At 50.9% G+C, this 22,603-nt stretch overlaps 1 protein-coding gene across 4 annotated transcripts in view; it reads right to left on the bottom strand.

The window, feature by feature from the left end:
* The window catches only part of COL14A1 (collagen type XIV alpha 1 chain), a 233,441-nt gene extending 216,362 nt beyond the window's left edge, over positions 1-17,079 (bottom strand). For all 4 annotated transcript variants that reach the window (XR_003514529.1, XR_003514530.1, XM_027561688.1 and 1 more), the window contains exons 1-2: positions 16,881-17,079; positions 1,385-1,510 (exon numbers count right to left, since the gene is read on the bottom strand). Coding sequence is in view for 2 of the 4 variants with exons in the window: in XM_027561688.1 (XP_027417489.1) it covers positions 1,385-1,493 (109 nt within the window). In the remaining 2 variants the exon portion in view is untranslated. The remainder of the gene's footprint in view (positions 1-1,384; positions 1,511-16,880) is intronic.
* Between the last annotated feature and the right edge of the window lie 5,524 nt (positions 17,080-22,603).

Below are 22,603 nucleotides of genomic sequence, written 5' to 3'. Positions count from 1 at the left end.
CCTTCCTTTCTTTTACTTCCACTCAACTCAACTGAAATCTTGCTGTTTTGACAAGGGACAACCTATGTTTATTTCTAATGGAATAGTCTCATTAATTTCTTGAAACACTAATTTTTACCACCAGGGAAGTCCCTCATGGAAACACTGCCTTTCACCAAGGAACGCTAACGTGAAGATCTTCTGTTCCTCCCTACTCACAGTCACCTCCCTTCTGAATTTCCAACAGCGCCTTGGTTTTCTTCCAAGGAACAGCTCGCCCTCCCTGCTGCTCGGAGCCTTGGCTATCTGTCAGCCATCCTCCCTTGGCCAAGGGGGAGAACACAACTCAAAGCAGTCAGGCAGACTCTCCCAAGAATCTGAAACTTGTGTCCAGCCATGGAAGGATGGAAAACAGCTCTGACATTTCGTTCCAAAAACATGTCCTCAAAGAAATGGTCACTAGTTCCTAGAAACTATATCTAGCATGTTCCCGGATTCCTACACATTCCAAAGATTATTTAACTATTGTATGAACCACTTCATTATCTACCAGTAAATATACTTTTTGCTTAAATTAGCCAGAGAAAGTTTATTTTATTTGCAACCAGAAATCTCTGAGTGATAGAAATGGAGCCACGTGGGCATCAAGAGTATTTCCCCTTTCAAAACACAGTTTAGGAGCTATCTCAAAGAAACGACTTCAGCAAAAGATACTGAAACAGCAGAAAATTATTTGGCTTATTTTTCCAAGTGATCTTCAAAAATCCCAAACAAACAAGAAAAGACCTTAGCTTTTATCTCATTTTTTAACTAAATGCATTTAGAGAACACTTGTTCTATAAGTAGGAGAAATTAAAATTTGAGGGAAATTTGTCATGGGATATGCTAGAGGGTTCTTTTTTTCTTGCATAGAATCTATTCAGCGTCTGTTAGGCCCTTAGTAACCTTTAGATTGTGCATTCAGTTTTAAAGAAAGGAGCAAAAATAAGGACCAGGTATGAAGTGGCAGAAATATCTTGTAGACACTCTTTTTAAGAGACAAGGCATGATCAAGACACATAGGCACATGCCTTACAGCTCCCTATTAATAGAACTGATTTTGCAAATTTGACTTTAGTTATTAAGTTTGCATGACATTTCAGAAGTATATTAAAAATGAGCTATTTAACCATCTACTGCAAAATTAATATGCTCAGCCACTAGTGACCTGTAACTTCATCAAAGCTGTGCCACATTTCTACAATGTAAACAGCTGGTAAAACTGAGAAAAAGCCAACACGTGACCTGCCTAAAAGCACAGCTGAGCCAGTGAAGCACTAGTAAGGCAAATAAGATAAAAAATGATCATCAGAACCAACATGGCTAGACTCCCAGGCCCCATGAATCTCATTTAAGTTTTCCATACCTTGACCCTGGACAATGGTGCAAAGATAAGTAATCACAAAAAAGGCTGGAAACACCCAGTACTGCATCTTGCAGTGAAAAATCTTCATTTTATTTCTTGTTTTCCGCATGGGATGTAACAGCAGTCCTAGAAACAGAGAGCACAGGGGTATTTTGAGAAGGCTGGACATAAAACATATGTAGTCATCTGGGACAGGCAAACAAGCCAACATGTGTGGGTATTGTCAGGACGTGAATCGATCCTTAGGGCGTGCATATTTCACTCTAACATAAACTAGGAACAGGAAGATTCTTTACAAGATGCTGTAAATGAAGAGAATGATTGGGAATCCATGGTCACCCCCCTGTTTCACTAACACGGACTGATTCTGGGTCTGACGCGGATGCCGGGGGCAGCTGCACACTTAGAGCGCAGCACCTCTGAGGCGGGCAACTGCTTCCTGAGTCCTTCCCATAGTGAGGTCATCGGTAGTCCTTCTACCCGGCAGCTCACTGAAGAAGGAGATGACTGGGACCTCTTTGGCGGCTTCTCAGCAGAACCCAGCTCTGCTCAGGAGGTGCTGTAAGTTGCCCACACAGGGTCCCCCTGGGAGGGTCACATAACTCACAGAGGCAGGTCTAGGGGATGGGAAGGACTTGGAGCACCGCGACTTCACGTGGAATGCAGCCCTTTGCTGCTGCTTGCTCTTCCAAAGTTCCTGTAAGACTGACACCAGTCAAGTCTTTAGAGATGAAGAGTCAGGTCTCTGTGAGGCAAGACCTGGGCAGTGACGTGTCCGAGGGCCTCCAAGATTCTGTCCGTCTTGGGTCTGCGAGCAAGCCTTCACAGTGCTCCCAGGCCTGAATTTTTGCAATCCTAGACTGTCTCTGCAACTCATTGGATTACCCAAGAGTCCCTTTACCATCTGCTAATCAGACACTTTTTAGGGTCTAAAGAGCCCTCAGGGAACCCTCGTCCCAAGCTAACTTATCTTTCTTTTATCTGCGTGTTATTGCTTTTATATCATGTCAATTTTGTATAACTGTTTTCTTCTAGATCTATGTTAATAACTAAAATTGACTGAGAGTATTCATTTCTTAAAAGGTCTGGTGTCAAGATCATTCTAGCTTCATTTTTAAAAATGTTAGAAAGTTTTCTATATTTTCATTGTTTTGCAATAGCTTAAGTACCATGAGAATGACATACTCTCTAAAAGCCAAAGAATAATTTGAGAGAGAAAAATCATATGAGCCTATTCCCTTTAGGAAGCTATTTCCTACACAACTTTTGTCTTATTTATAAATCTACTTAGCTTATTTACTTCTTGGTTTTCTAGTCTGGATATTTTCCCATGAAGTTATTCTTCTAATTTTTTTTAATTTTAAATTTATTTTTTAATTGAAGGATAATTGCTTTACAGCATTGTGTTGGTTTCTGCCAACATCAACACGAATCAGCCACAAGTATACATATGTCCCCTCCCTCTGAAACCTCCCTCCCACCTCCCTCCCCATCCTGCCCCTAATCTTTTCATTTTGATTTTCACATTTATTAGCACAGAGTTGTGTGATCTCTCAATAGACAACATATTTTCTGGTTATAGCTCCATTTACTGTTGCTATTGTTTACTGGCTAAGTCGTGTCCGACTCCTAATGATCCCTCGGACTGTAGCCCACCAACTCCTCTGAATATGGGATTTCCTAGGCAAGAATACTAGAATGGGTTGCCAATTCCTTCTCCAAGGGATCTTCCAAACCCAGGGATTGAAGCACATTTCCTGCACTGCAAGCGGATCCTTTACAGCTGAGCCACTTGGGAAGGCTCCACTCTCAGCATCAAACTGACGTTTTCCTACCTTTCTCTTTTCTCTCCAAAACGGACAAGCTAAATATTTGTCCAGATTACAATTTCTAGAGGATAGTTTTTCTTAACTTGCAATATTTGCTCTGTACTTGCTCTTATTTTTGTTGTTGTTGTTGTTCTTTTTGTTTATTTAGCCCTTAATGCGATACTCTTTATTTGAGGCCATTAATTTTTCTCTGGATATGCTTGGGCAGCCACATACAAGCTTTAATTGCCTTTTTAACACAAGAGTTATTTCAGTGACTGTAGCAAAAGATAACTCTATGAACCTTCAAAACAATATGATTTAAGATGATTCATGCACTTAAACTTAATCTGGTCTTATTCCAGAGTAACACAGTATATCCAGAGAAATAATTATATTCCTTCAAGTAATCATTCATAAAAAATTTTTCTTGGCAACTACTTTTTATAATATCCAGTGACAGTATAGCATGCAACTCTTTCATGTTGCAACTAAAGGAAGATACACGTGCTTTAATAATCACATAAATAATCACGTTAGGGTCCTATAATAAAAAAAAATTAAAGAATGTACTCATTTATATTTAGAGGTCCAAAAAATATCCCCCCCAACCAGCCTACCAGGCTTCCAAAATGCTAATTACTAAAGAATATTTTAAATTAAGACATTCACATACAGGAAGCCCCTTAAAATTCCTAATGGAATGGGCAACATATTGAGTCGCTATTTTATATATAATATATATGGCTTTTTAGCCTGGATGAGTTTATTATTAATTTGTTACAGATTAGTGAACCAGCTATTTGTCAGAGCACAGAAGAAATGGGACAAATGGAGAATTCAAACTCAATACAGGGAGAAAGGCCCCGAGTCATGGAGACCTCTAACCCTACCAAGGCAGGTAGAACAAGATTGGGTGGGTCATCCCAGGGGTCGTGGGACTACCCAGGCAGCGCTAGAGGTAAAGAGTCTGCCTGCAGTGCAGCAGACCCGGGTGCGGTCCCTGGGTTGGGAAGATCCCCTGGAGGAGGGCGTGGCGACCCACCCAGTATTGTTGCCTGGAGACCCCATGGACAGAGGAGCCTGGCGGGCTACAGGCCCCGGGGTCACAGAGTTGGACACAACTGAAGCGACTTGGCACGCGCACACTCCAGAGGGCTGTGACTTTTCTGTAGACAGAAGGCCTGATTATGGGGGTCTGAACATATAGGAGCAGGCATCAGCTCCATCAGGACCAAGACCATGCCCCTCAAAGGAGAACTGCACAGTGGAATCACTCTCCACCCAAAACAAATATTCTAAGATTTTGTTCCCCAAATATTACAACCACAAGGCTCAACGAGAGCATGGCAAAGCGAGAGGTAAGCACCAAGCGGGGGTTTTCTCAGGCATCCCACAGTGCTGCGCTAACACAGGACAGGAGGCCCTTTTCCAAGCTGCAGTGCAAAGTACTGCTCACCGAAGCACGGCAGTCCAGTGCGGGCCCGGCATGCGAGGCAGCGCCTACCATGCCACGTGAGAAGCCGATCTGCGTGGCACACACTACAAACAAATGACAAACCAGTGAACAAGTAACAGACCAGTGAATGGCTGCTGCCCTTGTCTTGGCAACTGCTTTCTGAAAACTGCTTGTTATTGCTGTTGTTCAGCCACTAATTCACGTGCGACTCTCTGCGACCCCGTGGACTGCAGCACGCCAGGCTCCCCTGTCCTTCACCATCTCCCAGAGTTTGCGCAAATTCACATTCATTGAGTCCGTGACACCATCCAACCATCTCATCCTCTGTCGTCCCCTCTCCTCTTGCCCTCAGTGTTCCCCAGCATCAGGGTCTTGTCCAGTGAGTCAGCTCATCAGGTGGCCAAAGTACTGGAGTTTCAGCTTCAGTACCAGCCCTTCCTTGCATATTATTTACACAGAAAAAACCTGTAGCCATAGCTTTTCTTTAAATTCTTCCTTTCTTATTGTTTATTTTAAATGAGATTAAGTAATACCATATTGGGAGAAGTGGAATTTTTGTTTTCCCAAGGTTTTATGCCAAGTCTTTCATTTGGACAGTAAAATAGGGGCGAGAAAAAAATTCCAGTTTCTGCTAAACTGCCATGAGATATTTTTAAAATGTCAAAGCCTAATTTGCTGAAACATTGCCTAAAACCTTGCACAAAACAAATAACGCTGCCTTTATTTATTTATTTTTTTTGGCTTAACAACATCATGTTAGAAATGGCCATTTAGCTGTATTACTACAGAAGGTATAAACTCAATTTGGGGAAAGTTGATAATGTTTAGCACAAGTTTTCTCAAAACACTGTTACTCGATTATGCAATCAGTAACTTAAAACTATCCCCATTAGGACTAACTGACCTGTCCTCTACTTCATATGTTTGTTTTATCCAATCTCATTTATACAATTAAGTTTAAGAAGGAGCAGAGGCCTTATGCAAGCCAGTTTATCAAAATCCCTTAAAATATTTATCCTAAAGTTTGTGTAAACTACTCATATAAACACACATGCACACACACACAAAGACTTAACACACACATACATGCAAAGCTGGATAATGTTCTACTCAGTCAGTGCTGACATCCAAGAAAACCATAAACTGGTTGCCAGCCATCTGGGATACCCGGCCCTGCGAGAGACTGTTGTTTGTAGTTTCAGGATTTTCACTCCAGCAGTCACTACCAAGAGTCCTACCATAACCAAAGCTCTCTGCTCGTGTTAGTCCCTCAGTCGCGTCCAACTCTTTGTAATAGCCCTGACTGTAGCCCACCAGGCTCTGCTGTCCACGGCATTCTCCAGGCAAGAGCACTGGAGTGGGTTGCCATTCCCTTCTCCAGGGGATCTTCCCGACCCAGGGATGGAACCCAGGTCTCCTGCATTGCAGGAGGATTCTTTACCCTCTGAGCCACCAAGCCACTCTACTGTAAGGGAGATACAAAATTTCCTACTATATGATCCCTGTGTCAGCTCACTTATAATTTTATTGAAAAAGAAGACCACAAGCAAATTTACAAAACTAAATGAAGTAAGTGCGAAATACATCAGAGGTGACACAGACTGGAGCTGTGAGTAGAAATCTGGGCACGAGGAAGACGTACCCACCAATGACTTGCTGGGGGCCCCCGACTAAGTAGTGTAACCACTCCATGACTTGGTTTCTTTATCTGTAAAATGTGCACTCAAACATCTACCTTATAGGATTGTGATGATGTAAATCATGTACTTAGAAACACAGGTGGCTCTCAAAAAGTTCTAACCAGCAGCATGCTAGCAACAAGTTGAAAGAATGTAAGGCAAAGGCAGTTAAATCATCAATGAATTTACTGCTTGGGTAGATCCTAAAGGACGAAGAGACTCAACAAGTCTTTATCTCCCCCATCTCATGAAGGCTGTGGGACGAACTTGGTATAAAGGTTTAGACAAAGACAGAAGATCCAGATAAGGACACAGGCACCATTATCCGCATGGCTGAACTACTTTAAACTTTTCTAAGAACATTCCTATCCATTTTTTATCCTTGTCCAGATGACAGCTCTGTACAGGTTCAAAATCATCAACCATAAGAAGACTTGGAATATTTGACTTAAGAATAATCCATAGACTTAGCAGTTCTGGTTGACAAGCCCATGCAAAGAACATTTGAAAGACATGGGAATGATTAAGCATGAATTAAGCCTAGGAAAAATAAGACTCAGAAGCACATAATAGATGTCTTCAAATATTTGAAGGGCTTTCACGTGGAAGATAAACCAAGATTATTTTGTGCAGCTTCTGCAAATAGCACCAGAATCAACAGAGGGAGCCACCCAGACGTGGATTTGGACCGAAACATTCTCCAGCACTCAGGACACGCTTGTCCCTCTTACTCGCAGGTCTGAGAAAGAAGCTGGCTGCGTCACACCCGTGAGAGATGCTGTAGAGGGAGTCCTGGGTTTGTGGCAGGGGACTGAACAAAATGACCTTTATGTTTGAACTCTTTCTGGACTCTGTGGTTTAGTCACTAACCCGTGTCCAGCTCATTGTGACCCCATGGACTGCAGCCCGCCAGGCTCCTCTGTCCGTGGGATTCTCCAGGCAAGAACACTGGAGTGGGCTGCCATTTCCTTCTCCAGGGGATTTCCTGACCCAGGGATCGAACCCCTGTGTCCTGCATTGGCAGGTGGATTCTTTACCACGGAGCCACCTGGGAAGCCCTTTTCTGGGTTCTACATTATTACTCTAATATCCATTTTAACTTCTTGGAGATAGCACACTCCAGGAGTAGCAGAGGACAGAGGAGCCGGGCCCACTGTGTTCGCAGGGTGGCAGAGTTGGCCACGACTTAGCCACTGAATAACAACAGATGCATCTCAGAGGAGAACTTTACAGCCAGCTGATGATCGGGGTCTACAGATTTGTAGATAAGAAAGCAAAGACTAAGAACAGGGCTGATGTTACAGCTCAGGGTGCTGACGTGGCTAGTTTTCCTAATTTCTTCTCTCCAGTGAAAGTACCACTAGAGAGCACCTTCTCACGTCTAGAATAACCAAAAGGCTTTTCAGGATTGGTTAAGAAGTCTACTTAGAAACAGACCCTGGAGGAAATCAGTGTTTATCACTCTTTTCTGTTAGCCTTATGACACAGGAGAAAAGAGTTCTAAGTTAGAAATAAAGCCCTAGTTGTGTTACTGTTAGCTTGGTGACTGTCTTTCTTCCTCTGAGCAAACTCCCCACTGTGCAGGCATTGAGATTAGAAATCAAGTGGAAAGCCACAGTCTTATTAGCATAAAGTGTCAAAGGGCAGAAGAGTTCAGGAATGCCAGGGACTAAAATTGAGAAAGGGTGCCTCAGAAAAGAGTGAGCCACAAGTAGGGTGAACGACACTCAAACAAAAACAACCACCACGCCCTCGAGTTCTGGACAATTCAGAGTAAAGGGTCCATTAGGGCTTCCCTGAGAGCTCAGTGATTGGAAAAGACGCTGATGCTGGGAGAGACTGAGGGCGGGAGGAGAAGGGGACGACAGAGGATGAGATGGCTGGATGGCGTCACCGACTCGACGATGACACGAGTTTGAGTAAACTCCGGGAGTTGGTGATGGACAGGGAGGCCTGGCATGCTGCAGTCCATGGGGTCACAAAGAGTCAGACACGACTGAGAGATTGAACTGAACTGAACTGATAGGTCAGTTGGTAAAGAATCCGCCTGCAGTGCAGCAGACCCTGGTTCAATTCCTGGGTCTGGAAGATCCCCTGGAGAAGGGAAAGGCTCCCCATCCCAGCGTTCTGGCCTGGAGAATTCCATGGGCTGTGTAGTCCAGGGGGTTGCAGAGAGTCGGACACAACTGAGCGACTGTCACCTTCACTAGTCAGTAAACTTAGCAATCATACATGAATATACACTTAATATAATAATTCCACTCTGTCAGCTATTAACTGATATTTATTGAACACTGCATCCAATAACTACAGGATACATCTTTAAAAAAATTTTTTCTTACAAAGTAGGCATCGTAAAATGAGTAGGCCCTAAAATGAGAGCTCATAAACTTCAAAAGCCTCAAAGTTTGCAGAGTTTGTTTTCTGACAACAGAATTAAATTAGAAATTAATCATATATCTTTACAAACTCAAAATGGAAATTAAGCAACATGCTTCTAATTAATCCATGGGTCAAATGAGAAATCACAATGGAAATTTAAAATTTTAAAAATAGTTGAAAGGGAATAAAAATAAGATTTTCCACATGAAAATCTGTGGAATGCAACCTAAGAATTAGAGATAAATATTCACATAAGAAAGAAGAAAGATTTAAAAATCAATGATCTAATTTTTCACTTAGAGACAGAAAAAGAAGAGCAAATAAAACCCTAATTAAGTTGAAGGAAAGGATTAATAAAGATAAGCATAATAACCAAAGATACCTGAAACAAATATTAGTGGAAATTAACAAGGCTAAAATGTTTATTTAAAATATTAATAAAAGTGAAAAATCTTTAGGAAGGGTGATCAGTCTCCAACAGATGGCCTCTGCTTCTTATCCCATTGTGACTCTCCAGCTAACTTCACGGCCCCAGTAACTCTACTTTCTGAGTCTTGGGTACTGGAAGACATGTAGGTGGGCAGTTCAACCCATACTCCACAACGTTCAGAGCGCATTACAGCCCATCGATAGATATTGATTGCGTGATCAGTGACTGAGTGGCCAGGGCTGAGGCGCACACAGCCAGCGCACCGCATGCCCTGCAGCTGGCCGAGGCTGAGGAACGCTGGAAAGGCAGAGACCTTCTCTCCAGCTCCTGTGCAAAAGTGATCTCCAGAGAAACAGCACCCTTTCTCCTCCCAACAGGTCTACCCCCAAGGGACTTTCTTCTAAATCCCAGAAAGACCTTATGTAGGATCGGAGCAGCCCAGTGAATGGCTCAAATGCAAAGGGGTGTGTGTGTGTGTCGGGGGGAAGCGTGTGTGTGTGTGTGAGGGTGTGTGTGTGTGGGGGTGTATGTGGGGGGGGTGTGTGTGTGTATGTGGGTGGGTGTGGGTGTGTATGTGGGGGCTATGGATGGGTGTGTGGGGGGGGTGTGGGTGTGTGTGGGGGGGATGTGGGTGTGTGTGTGGGGTGTGGGGGTGTGGGGGTGTGTGGGGTGTGTGTGGGAGGGTGCAGGGTGTGTGTGTGTGTGTGTGTGGGTGTGAGGGCGTGTGTGTGGGGGGGTGTGTGTGTGTGTATGTGGGTGGGTATGGGTGTGGGGTGTGTGTGTGTGTGTGTGTGTGTGGGCATGGGGTGTGTGTGTGTGGGTGGGTGGGTGTGGGTGGGTGTGGGTGTGAGGGTGTGTGTGTGGGTGGGTGTGTGTGTGGGGTGTGTGTGTATGTGGGTGGGTATGGGTGTGTGGGTGAGTGTGGGTGTGGGTGTGGGTGGGTGGGTGTGGGTGTGTATGTGAGGGGTATGGGTGGGTGTGGGTGGGTGGGTATTGGTGTGGGGGGGTGTGGGTGTGTGTGGGGGGTGTGTGGGGGATGTGGGGGTGTGGAGGTGTGTGGGGTGTGTGTGTGTGAGTGTGGATGGGTGCGTGTGTGTGTGTGGGAGAGGTGTGTGTGGGTGTGGGTATGTGTGTGTGTACGGGTGTAGGTGTGTGGGTGTCTGTGTGTGGGTGTGTGGGTGTGTATGTGTGTGTGGGGTGTGGTGTATGTATGTGGGTGGTTGTGGGTGTGTGGGTGGGTGTGTATGTGGGGGATATGAGTGGGTGTGTGGGGGGGTGTGGGTGTGTGTGGGGGGGGGTGGTGTGTGGGGGGGTGTGGGGGTGTGTGGGGGGGTGTGGGTGTGTGGGGTGTGTGTGGGAGGGTGTGGGGGGTGTGTGTGTGGGTGGGTGTGAGGGCGTGTGTGTGTGGGGGGTGTGTGTTTGTGTATGTGGGTGGGTATGGGTGTGTGGGGGTGTGTGGGTGTGTGTGGGGGGGGTGGGGGGGATGTGGGGGTGTGGGGTGTGTGTGGGTGTGTGTGGGTGTGTGTATGGGGTGTGTGTGTGGGGGGTGTGTGTGGGTGTGTGTATGGGTGTGTGTGGGGGTGTGTGTGTGTGTTGGGTGTGTGTGTATGTGGGTGGGTATGGGTGTGTGGGTGGGTGTGGGTGTGGGTGTGGGTGGGTGTGGGTGTGTATGTGAGGGCTATGGGTGTGTGTGTGTGTGTGTATGGGGTGTGTGTGTGGGGGTGGGTGTATGTGGGTGTGTGTATGGGTGTGTGTGTGTGTGGGTGTGTGTGGGTGTGAGGGTGGGTGTGTGTGTGGGTGTGTGTGTGGGGTGTGTGTGTATGTGGGTGGGTATGGGTGTGTGGGTGAGTGTGGGTGTGGGTGTGGGTGGGTGGGTGTGGGTGTGTATGTGAGGGCTATGGGTGGGTGTGTGTGGGTGGGTGTTGGTGTGTGTGTGGGGTGTGGGTGTGTGGGGAGGTGGGGGGATGTGGGGGTGTGGGTGTGTGTGGGGTGTGGGTGTGTGTGTGTGTGTGGGTGTGTGTGTGGGTGTGTGTGGGTGTGTGGGTGTGTGTGTGGGGGTGGGTGGGTGTGTGTGTGTGGGTGTGGGTGTGGGTGGGTGGGTGGGGTGTGTGTGGGAGAGGTGTGTGTGGGTGTGGGTATGTGTGTGTGTAGGGGTGTAGGTGTGGGGGTGTCTGTGGGGGGGTGTGGGTGTGTATGTGTGGGTGTGTGTGTGGTGTATGTATGTGGGTGGTTGTGGGTGTGCGGGTGGGTGTGGGTGTGTGTGTGGGTGGGTTGGTGTGGGTGTGTATGTGGGGGGTATGAGTGGGTGTGTGTGGGGGGTGTGGGTGTGTGTGTGGGGTGTGGGTGTGGGGGGGGTGTGGGTGTGTGAGGGGGTGTGTGTGGGGGGCGGTGTGGGTGGGGGGTGGGTGGGGGGTGGGGGGGTGTGTGAGGGGGAGGTGTGTGTGGGTGTGTGTGTACGGGTGTAGGTGTGTGGGGGGGTGTCTGTGTGTGTGAGTGTGGGTGTGTATGGGTGTGTGGGTGTGTGTGGGTGTGTGTGTGCACACGCTCAGTTGCATCAGATGTGTCCAATACTTTGTGACCCCATGAACCTGGCCAGGCTCCTCTGTCCACGGGATTTTCCCAGTAAGAATAATGGAGCGGGTTACCATTTCCTACTCGAAGGGATCTTCCTGACCCAGGGATCGAACCCTCGCCTCCTGTGTCCCTGTATTGCAAGCAGATTCTTCACCCGTGAGCCACCAGAGAAGCCAAATGCAAGGTATCTGACTGCAGGTCATCCTGAGAAACGTAGCTGCCCAGCCTTAACTTAGACTGCTGTGAATCCTACATGATAGAAGAGCCATCCCCAGAGCACGGCGAATTGCAGTGACAGTTCCTTGGCTCAGGAATGCTCCATCACTTGGCTTTTTTTGTTGTTGTTGTTTGTTAAGGACAAAGCAATGTGAATCGCTTCTAACTGAAGTCTGTATCTGCGAGCATCACAGAGGCTAGCCGCACATCCAGGACAGACATCTCACCCTTTAGGAAGGCTTCCCTGATCTTCCAAGTCTGGCCAGATGCTGCTCCTGGGTTTCCTACAGTAGCAATCTTTATTTTCCATTCTAAACCTCAATAGAACGTGGTTTTTTAGTATCAGTTCAGCATGTTCCCCTTTGCAAAAGCAGACAGAAAGCCATCCAGGAGTAAATCTTCATTGAATAGAAGACCCCCTCACCCCTACCCCCCACCCCAGAAGTACTCCTAGCTACAGACACAAGTTGTGACACTTGGAAAAGCTCAGCAAAGCCTAGCCTCTCTCTAATCAGTTTTCATAGCTCAGCTTACCTCTGTGTGTGTGTGTGGCGGGGAGGGAGAACCAAACACAGCTCCCTAAAATTAGAAGTCAGGGACCCTTGCCTTGAGTTCCCACAAAGGCCCACTGGCAGAAAAATTCATCAAGAGCACTGATTTCAAAAAATGACCTTGAAGTATAAGGTGAAAATTAAATAAAAAATTTACCGTGAAGAAATGCAAAGTCTAGACTCTTAAGCTCTGACTTAAAAAGTTGTCAGAAATTCCTGTAGCCTTCCTCGTCAGAATCCCCTCAAAAAACAGAGAGCAGAGAGAGAGAAGAGGGAAAGCAGAAAGAAGGGGGAAAAGGTGAAGAGAAGGAAGCAGCAGAGCAGAGAACCCAGCGCTGCCGTGCAGTCTGCACGGGGTCAGTCCAGGCCTGGAAGCGACACTGCAGGGGCCCGTCCCCCTGCTTCCTGGAGGAGAACCCCGTGAAGCCCAGAGACGCCGCGGGGGGACAGGGCCCGGAGGCCACGCCCCCTGTCCGCCCCCTCCGCCCCCGCCCCGCAACAGGCAGGGCCCAGGTCTCACGCAGACATTACTTTAATCCCGATTCTGCCACTTGCCGGCTCTGGGACCCCAGGCTGGTAGTTTACATCTCGGTGATCTTATCTTTAGAAGAAGGACAACATTTTCGTCCACGAGGAACTCGGAGACTTGCATGTGTTTCTGAGCGAGAACAGGGCAGGGACCCAGGCAGGAACTCAAAATACACGCCAGTCTCCACCGCACACCCACCCACGTCCCCAGGAGACCAGGATGAGGCCCGCTCTTCACAAGGCTCCCTCTACAGAGAAGAGTAGCAGAGCTCCGCACTGCGTGCTTTTTCAGTTACAGGAGAGGAGACGCAAGCGGAGACCTCCCTGACAGCCATCGCCAGTGGAGCAAAGCTGCTCAAGAGGACGCCGATTACTGGCCTGGCCCTCGGTTTTCCTCCTCTCACCTCCCCCCAGCCCCCCGCCCCTCCCCCGGCCCTTTACCGTTTGCTGTCTACACATCTCATAATCCCGGATAATGTTAGCTCAGAGGTGCTCAAACACCATCACCTCAGCCTGAGGCACACAGGAAGGCCCTCATCCCTGAAAGGAACCTTGGGCTACACTCCACAGGCTGGGCAAACAGCAGTCATTTGGTTGAGCTTGGATTAAAATGACAGCAAATATGTGGCTCATAGAGTCACGAACTGCAGACTCCCAGCTTAAAACAGGCAAAAGCTCTCTGTGTTTTACTAAGTGACTCGAGGAAGGATTTAAGAGTCAAAGGGCGTGTACCCCAAGGAGACTTTTGCTGGGCTGAAGCTGGCTCCAGCGCCCTTCCTATCATACCCATTTGCTCACTCCATCCTTTAAGCCAGCCTTGGTGGACTCCCAAACCCAAGATTTGCGTGGAAGGAGGCCCCAGGAGCTCTCTGAAATCCACAGCTGGACCGTTAGCAGCAGGATCCACGCCAAAGGACTCCTCCCATCCATCCTAAGTTTGGGACCTGCCCAAAACTGCTCCAGGAATTCTGACGGGCTCCACGGAGTCCTTCCCAGGGTGTCACTGAGAGGCCCCACCAGGGAGGCTTCTGTCCTTTCAAAGGGACCCCCAGGAGGTCAGGGATGCAGTGGAGGTCCAGGTCTCACCTGGCTCAGGGCCCTCAGGCAGAGGGAGAGACACCCAGTGCTTAGGATAGAGCGTCCTGTGCATAATGGATAAGCCTGGAAAACACCTCAGGAGGTCAAAGACGCCAGTCACGCCGGCCCACACACATTGCCTGCTTCCGCTTATATGAAACGTCAGCAGAAAGTCGAGGAGCAGTTGCCAAGGGTGTGGGGGGTGGGGGGCGGTTATGGCTTGGTTGGGGGAAAATGAGAATTATACTGCTGATAGGCACAGATTTTTTTTTTTTTTTTTTTTTGGAGTGATACAATGTTCTAAAATTGGTTGTGGGGACAGTGGTACAACTCCATGAATACACGAAAAACCACTGAATTGCACACATGTGTGGTATATGAATTATAACTCGATTAAGTTGCTTTTTTAAAAAATGCTTCCCTGAAGTCTGTCGTACAGTAACCACACCCTTGGGACCAGGTTCAAAGGAAATCCTTGCAAGTTGCTCTTTTGAAGCAACCCAAAGTGCAAGTGTTATCCACGCATTCACTGACTCCCTCTCTCAGACCACACTTCCCAGTGATGGCTGCAGGCAGAGCGGACCCCCTTGTCAGAAACACAGCTCGCTCCCCACCATGCATCCAGCTTCGCCTCTGTGCTGGGTGCTAGGGCCTCCTTACCACACCCGACAGCCAGGAAGGCCCCTAACTCTCTGTAGCTGAGGAGCTCTGGAGTCTTTAGGGGGAGAGTTTCAGGGAAACTCTTTCCCAATTCTGCTCCCCCACAGAGCCACCAAACATCCGCATATTTTTAGGGTTTTGCCCTCCACCACCCCCTTTTGCTGCTGCAGGCAGCTGACACTCCAAAATTTCCAGAAGTGAATCCAGAATTCGCAGAGGGAAAGAGGCTCTGAGTGCGGCTGCACACGGCGTTCTGGGGTCAGCGGAGGGTTGGGGTCCAGGTTCCCGAGAGCGGCACGCCAGCCTCCCGTGAACACCCGCCCTGGGGACAGAGCCTCAGCAGAGCGGGCGACTCCGGGTCCCCGAGCTCCGCGCCACCGGGAGCTCCTCGAACAAGACGCAAGCCCCCAGCTCCTAGATGAGGGTGTCCGTGGCTGCAATTATGGCAGGCAGCGCTCAGACCCTTGTTAGGACCGAAGTCACCCCAGGGCACAACGCCGCTCCTCCCGCGGGGCGCTAACCCTGTCTTGTCTGTGCTGTGCTTAGTCGCTCAGTCATGTCGGACCCTGTGAGACCCCGTGGACTGTAGCCCGCCAGCTCCTCTGTCGATGGGATTCTCCAGGCAGGAATACTGGAGTGGGTAGCAGTTCCCTCCGCCAGGGCGTCTTCCCGACCCAGGGATCGAACCCACGTCTCCCGCATTTCGGGCAGATTCTTTACCAGCTGAGCCACCGGGGAAGCCCAAGAATACTGGAGCGGGTAGCCTATTCCCTTCTCCAGGGCATCTTCCCCACCCAGGAATGGAACCAGGGTCTCCCGCAACGCAGGCGGGATCCTTAGCTGCCGGTGCGCTGCTGCTACTGCTAAGTCACTTCAGTCGTGTCCGACTCTGTGTGACCCCATAGACGGCAGCCCACCAGGCTCCCCCGTCCCTGGGGTTCTCCAGGCAAGAACACTGGAGTGGGTTGCCATTTCCTTCTCCAATGCAGGAAAGTGAAAAGTGAAAGTGAAGTCGCTCAGTCGTGTCCGACTCTTAGCGACCCCATGGACTGCAGCCTACCAGGCTCCTCCGTCCATGGGATTTTCCAGGCAAGAGTATTGGAGTGGGGTGCCATTGCCTTCTCCGGTGCGCGGGGCCAGCTAAATCCCAGCTGGCGCGGAGGTTTGCCTCCCCCCAGCCGCGCGCATTAGAGGGCCTGAGGCAGCGAGCAGCTCCGAGGGGTGAAAGGGGGCGAGGGGTTGGGAAGCCCGGGAAGAGAAGGCCCTCCAGCGCCGCAGCCTGGCGGTGCATCTTAAAGCCGCGACCTCCTGGGTCCGGACACCGAAGCAAAGCGCGCGAAGCAGCCGCGTTTCCGGACGCAGAGACGTGGACGAGCCGCCGCTGCTGCCCACACCCTGCGGCGCTGCGGGCTCGCTCCTCTTTTCGACTAGCAGCTGGTGCCCAGAGCTCATCACCCGCCGGTGTCTGGGTGAGTTTTGCAGCCCGTGATCTCCATCGACGGTTCTCCCAACTGACCCTTGAGTGCTGAGTGCTTAGCCGTCAGTCGTGTCCGACTCTGCGACCCCATGGACTGTAGCCCCGCCAGGCTCCTCCGTCCATGGGGTTTCCCAGGCAAGAATACTGGAGTGGGTTGCCATTCCCTTCTCCAAGGGATCTTCCTGGCCCAGGGATCGAGCCCGTGTCTCCTGCGTTGCAGGCGGATTTTCTACCTGCTGAGCCATGCTTTTTGTTTGTAACACACACAGTCCTCCAAAGCAATCCCTAAGCCCCTTTCTCACCATAACGGTAGCCTTTAGGAGGCCCTTTCTGCTTGAAAATGCTGGCATCTACCGTCTGGAAGCCAAACCCGCTCCTTCCCGCAGATCGCTCGCCGCCCGCCAGCCCCGGGGCGAAGGCTCGAGAGAGCAGCACCGGCGTACGCCGAGCAGCGCTCAGACCTCGCTGCCCGGCGAGCGGGCGGGACGCGGCGGGCGCGCCTCCAGTCCCTCAGCGCCGCGGGCAGCGCGGGCGCGCGAAGAGCAGGTCCCTGGAGGCGCCCCGCGTCCGCAGGGGACTCGCCGCCTGGGCTTTCCCTCCCTCAGGAACAGACTCTCAAGGCCGACGAGAGAGGGAAGCAGAGGTTGGCACTGACCTGCGCCCGCGAGACTCCAGCCCAGGCCGCGTGGCTCTCGGTGCCCGGGGCCCGTCCCAGTTCCGCCGCGAGTCCGTTCTCCCGCGCGCTGCCCGCCCGGCGCCCCTTTAATTGGCCTGCCCCCGCTCCACCCCCGCTCGCCCGCCGGGAGCCGCCTCCTCTCCGGCGCTCCCTCCTGCGGGGCGCCCGGGATCAGATAAGAGCGGAGGGAGGCGCGCTGGCGGCCGCTTATGAAGCGGGAGGCGGCGACGGGGGCGGGGGGAGGCAGGCTGGGCCCCCGGGCAGCGCCCCCAGTCCCCAACGACTCCCCCCTCCTCCCGCCGCCCTGGACACGCCCGGGGGCCGCCCAGCGCCGCGGCCGCGAGTGTGGGGCCAGGGAAGAGCCGCTCGGGCCGTCCCCGCGCACCAAGGCCGGCGGGCGGCCTCGCCAGGTCAGTGTCCGTGAGCAGGTGCCGCGTGCAGGCCTTCTCAGCCCCCAGAAGCCCGGTCCGGGCGCCCGGGGGACCCTCGGCCGGGACTGCTCGGCCGCCCGGTGCTAAGACTCCAGGCTTCTCCTGCCAGGGACGCGGGTTCCAGCCCTGGCCCGGGAACTGAGATCGCGCGCGCTCTGCGGCACGGCCCCCAAAAACAAAAGAGGGGACCCCGTCTCCCTCTCCAGGAACTAGGGCAGCGACGCGCGGACGTGAGCAGGCGCGCCGCCCGGGAGCGCTCCCAGGCGCTTCGGTGCGTTTGAAGGGACGGGCGTCGGCGGGGCCCCCGGGCGCAGGCCCCCCTGACCGAGATCCCGAGTGAGGAAGTCTGCGCCGAGGCCGGGGCCGAGCCCCCCAAACCCCGCGGCGGTTCTGGTCCGGGCCGCCCCGAGGCCCTGCCCGGCCGTGAAGCACTGGAGGCGCCGGGTCTCCGGGCCACCTCCGCACCCCAACCCCGGGCCGTGGCCGGGTCCCCGGGAAAGGCGTCAGCATCACCCATTCTTTAACCGAACCAAGAGCCTCACACCCCTCCCGCAGCTGGTGCGCGCACATGTCGGGAGAGGGTTACACACCGGGAATCCATCAAGACGCCCCTTCGGTGAGAAAAGCACGCTCTCGCCTAGGAAAACTGGAAAGGCAGGTGACGGCCAAGGCAGCAAGGGGCCGGTGCTGTGAAATGCCCGGAGCCCGCCCCCGAGACAGGGAAGGGGCTGCGACCACGCACCTCACTTCCAGGAGGGCCTGCGGGTTTCCCAGCCCTCTCCCGCCCCCCGCCGCGCGCCCCGCTAGTCTACCGTATCCGCACCCCCTCGGCGCCTCCCCGCGCCCCCCGAGTCTGCCGTATCTGCACCCCCTCGGCGCCCACCCCCCGCCCCCCGCCGGCCCTGCGGTTGGAGCGCAAAGGGGCCCCAGCCCGCACGGCCGCCCTGCGTCTGTCGGTCCTTCTGCAAACCCGGCGGGGCCTGGCCGCCGCGCCGCTTGGCTCCTTGGCTAAACCCGGATCGCAGCGCACATTTTTATCGAAACCAGGTCTGGTCTGAACCCTAGGTCCGGTCCGCTCCGCGGCGGGGCTGCGGGCGCCACCTGCTGCCTGCGCCGGGGGTCGCGACAGAGCGGGGCTGGAAAGACAGACGGACGAACGCACGGGACCCGGAACTGCGGCAATCCCGCACCTAATCCACCTGAGTCAGAACATCGTCTCTCCCCGCCCTGCCCTGAGCAGTGCCTGCAGCTTCCATACCCGTCCCCCTTTTTCACTAATAACGTCTGCTCTGGGTCCTTCATTCTTACCAAGATATAGGTCGTTGGTGTGAGTTTCCCTTTACCTGTAATTCCCTTGGGGGAGGTAGTGGGGTGTTGGCATAAAGTCTGAGGCAAAGGGGGAGGAAAGGTGCTTATGATGGAATTATAGATAATTTCAAAATTATAGGAAATGAGGAATTCTCTGATGATTTTAAAAGGCAAAATATATGTGCAAAAATCCATGCAGAGGAGCAGAATAGTTTCATAAAAATCTTATATAAGGTACTTTGTTTTGTAATGATGTATTAGGTTATTTTAAAAAATTCTAACTCGTCTTTCTTTCATCTTTTAACCTTTTGATTTGCATTTATTTCACCTTCAATGTAACTACATAAATTTCAGTTACTCTTGAATCAGAATGGCTGGTTTTAATCCGTTTTCCACTTAATTGCGGCCGTGTGTGAGTTTCCAGCCCTTTCAAGGGAGCGCTTATTCAACATTTATCTTAAGGTCTTTTCTCGGAACCTGGAAGAATACTGAAAACTCAGAGAAATAAGCCCAGAAGACCCCACTAGTGTCTCCTCTCTCAGTCTAAAGAAGACAAAAATGCCTCTGAAAGAACACATGAATAGCTGAGACCTTTTCAAAGACATCCAAAAATTCCAGCTTCCACAGTCATTGATTCTAAACTCTTTTTAGAATCTCATCCTGGGCTGGTGTCGTGACTGTGACTTCTCTGAAACGACTCCACACACACCCTGTTACCCCTTTCTCCCCTGTCCCCTGAAACCCTCCCTGCAGGGAGACTCTGAACTCAGACCTAAATTGAAGAGACTCTGCCCCTTGCTTGTTTCACTTTGGTGAAGTTATTTTGCCTCTATGAGCCTAACTCCTTGTGTATAAGAAGGGAGTCATTAATTATCTCTCAGGCAGTAGTCATGCAGATTAAATGACAGGCGCGTTTATGAACCCAATTCCCTAAATGACAAGTGGTGACTGTCTCACTCAAACTCACACTGTCTCCCTCCTGTCCAGCACACTCGGGGCTCCTCTCATCAGCAGCCCCTATGGGTGAGTCCTGCAGTGTTTCTCAATAGAGGCGCTTTGACATTTTGGATAGGTCAGCTTGACTGCCCCAGAGATTGCAGAACATTTATTACTCCTAACTCCAGCACCAGATTCCAGGAGCATCCTCCCATCGCCGAGTCATGGTGAAAACCCAAATGACCACCTTGCATCTCCTCCTATACTCGCAAGCCATTCACTCCGGGCGGTTCTACTCCAACCCCTCTGTAATGGTTTTTTCCCCCAGCCCATCCATTCCCCCTTATTTTGGTTACAGAAGGATCATACTCAGCCAGTAGCAAGTACAAGCTGATAATATAGATAACACGCTATAAACAATAGCCATGGCTCCGGGCCTCGTGTCCCCCACCCTGCACTCCACCCTCTGTGCTGATATCCCACCCCTGGGACTCCGAGTATTTGCCCTGGTCTTGCAAGAGCACTGCAGAGAGCCTTTAGCACCCTGCCTCCTGGCCAAGGGCTGATGGACCCTCTCGCTGATGGACGTCCCTGCAGTGTGCTGTGCTGTGCTGAGTCGCTCAGTCGTGTCCGACTCTTTGCGACCCCGTGGACTGTGGCCCGCCAAGCTCCTCTGTCCATGGGAGTCCACACAAGACCACGGGAGTGGGCTGCCATGCTTCCTCATGTCCCTGCAATACCAGCTGTTAAACACTTCGCATCTCACCACGGAGGAACGGATCTCTGATGTCTTTTAGGAAATTGCCTCCACTCCACTGGACGCAGCTGCGGGGGGCTGTCTTTCAGAGCTCTGCTCTCCTCCAGCCGAGGTGGGCGAGACCTGAAAACCAGGCCAACCACCTGCTGTCCCCTCAGACGTGAGTACAAAGCGACGGGACAAGGAGGAAAGAAAGGAGTGCTAAGGGGAGGGGGAGGGGGTCAGGAGGGAGGGGACACAGTGTACCTGCGGCTGACTCACGGTGACGTTCGGCAGAAACCAGCACACTTCTGTAAAGCAGTTAGCCTTCAGTTAGAAAATAAATAAATCAAAAGTGCTAAATTTTTCTCAATGCATTCTAGCATGAGACCTGCAGTTCAGTTCAGTCACTCAGTTGTGTCTGACTCTTCAGGACCCCATGAATCGCAGCACGCCAGGCCTCCCTGTCCATCACCAAATCCCGGAGTTCACTCAGACTCACGTCCATTGAGTCAGTGATGCCATCCAGCCATCTCATCCTCTGTCATCCCCTTCTCCTCTTGCCCCCAATCCCTCCCAGCATCAGAGTCTTTTCCAATGAGTCAACTCTTCGCATGAGGTGGCCAAAGTACTGGAGATTCAGCTTTAGCATCATTCCTTCCAAAGAAATCCCAGGGCTGATCTCCTTCACAATGGACTGGTTGGATCTCCTTGCAGTCCAAGGGACTCTCAAGAGTCTTCTCCAAGACCACAGTTCAAAAGCATCAATTCTTCGGCGCTCAGCTTTCTTCACAGTCCAACTCTCACATCCACACATGACCACTGGAAAAACCATAGCCTTGACTAGACAGACCTTTGTTGGCAAAGTAATGCCTCTGCTTTTTATTATGCTATCTAGGTTGATCATAACTTTCCTTCCAAGGAGTAAGCGTCTTTTAATTTCATGGCTGCAGTCACCATCTGCAGTGATTTTGGAGCCCAGAAAAATAGTCAGCCACTGTTTCCCCTTATATTTCCCATGAAGTAATGGGACCAGACGCCATGATCTTCGTTTTCTGAATGTTGAGTTTTAAGCCAACTTCTTCACTCTCGTCTTTCACATTCATCAAGAGGCTTTTTAGTTCCTCTTCACTTTCAGCCATAAGGGTGGTGTCATCTGCATATCTGAGGTTATTGATATTTCTCCTGGCAATCTTGATTCCAGCTTGTGCTTCTTCCAGCCCAGCATTTCTCATGATGTACTCTGCGTATAAGTTAAATAAGCAGGGTGACAATACACAGCCTTGACGAACTCCTTTTCCTATTTGGAACCAGTCTGTTGTTTCATGTCCAGTTCTAACTGTTGCTTCCTGACCTGCATAGAGGTTTCTCAAGAGGCAGGTCAGGTGGTCTGGTATTCCCATCTCTTTCAGAATTGTCCACAGTTTATTGTGATCCACACAGTCAAAGGCTTTGGCATAGTCAATAAAGCAGAAATAGATGCCTTTCTGGAACCCTCTTGCTTTTTCCATGATCCAGTGGATGTTGGCAATTTGATCTCTGGTTCCTCTGCCTTTTCTAAAACCAGCTTGAACATCTGGAAGTTCACGGTTCACATACTACTGAAGCCTGGCTTGGAGAATTTTGAGCATTACTTTACTAGCGTGTGAGATGAGTGCAATTGTGCGGTAGTTTGAGCATTCTTTAGCATTGCCTTTCTTTGGGATTGGAATGAAAACTGACCTTAAGTAACAATAAATAGCTCCTTATATCTAGACATCAGCAGAAACACATCAGTACAGCTGTACTGGCTGTTAAAATGCTGAAATTCTTTCCTGTCCGTTGCCTCCCCACAACCGTGAGACTTCCTAGGCGGCTGGGTGGTAAAGAATCACCTGCAGAGCAGGAGGGGACGATTTGCCCCCTCCCCCATACTGGATGTGGAGAAGGAAATGGCAACCCACTCCAGTATTCTTGCCTGGAGAATCCCAGGGATAGAGGAGCCTGGTGGGCTGCTGTCTGTGGGGTCGCACAGAGTCGGACACGACTGAAGCGATTTAGCGTGCATGCATGCATGCATGGCAGGAGACATCAGAGACCTGGGTTTCATCCCTGGGTGGGGAAGATCCCCTGGAGGAGGGAAAGGCTACCCACTCCAGTATTCTTCCCTGGGAAATCCCATGGACAGAGGATCCTGGCGGGCTGCAGTCCACGGGGTCACAGAGAGACATGACTGAGTGACGGAGCACACACAGCCCTGTGTATTCTCTCCGCCACCCCCTCTGGGGTCACTGCCCCAGAGTTCCCTTTGA

Source organism: Bos indicus x Bos taurus, chromosome 14 (assembly GCF_003369695.1).
Source record: "Bos indicus x Bos taurus breed Angus x Brahman F1 hybrid chromosome 14, Bos_hybrid_MaternalHap_v2.0, whole genome shotgun sequence".
In the NCBI taxonomy this organism is placed as follows: Eukaryota; Metazoa; Chordata; class Mammalia; order Artiodactyla; family Bovidae; genus Bos; species Bos indicus x Bos taurus.
Note: the sequence above shows the minus strand (reverse complement) of the source record. Positions and strands in the feature narration are given on the sequence as shown.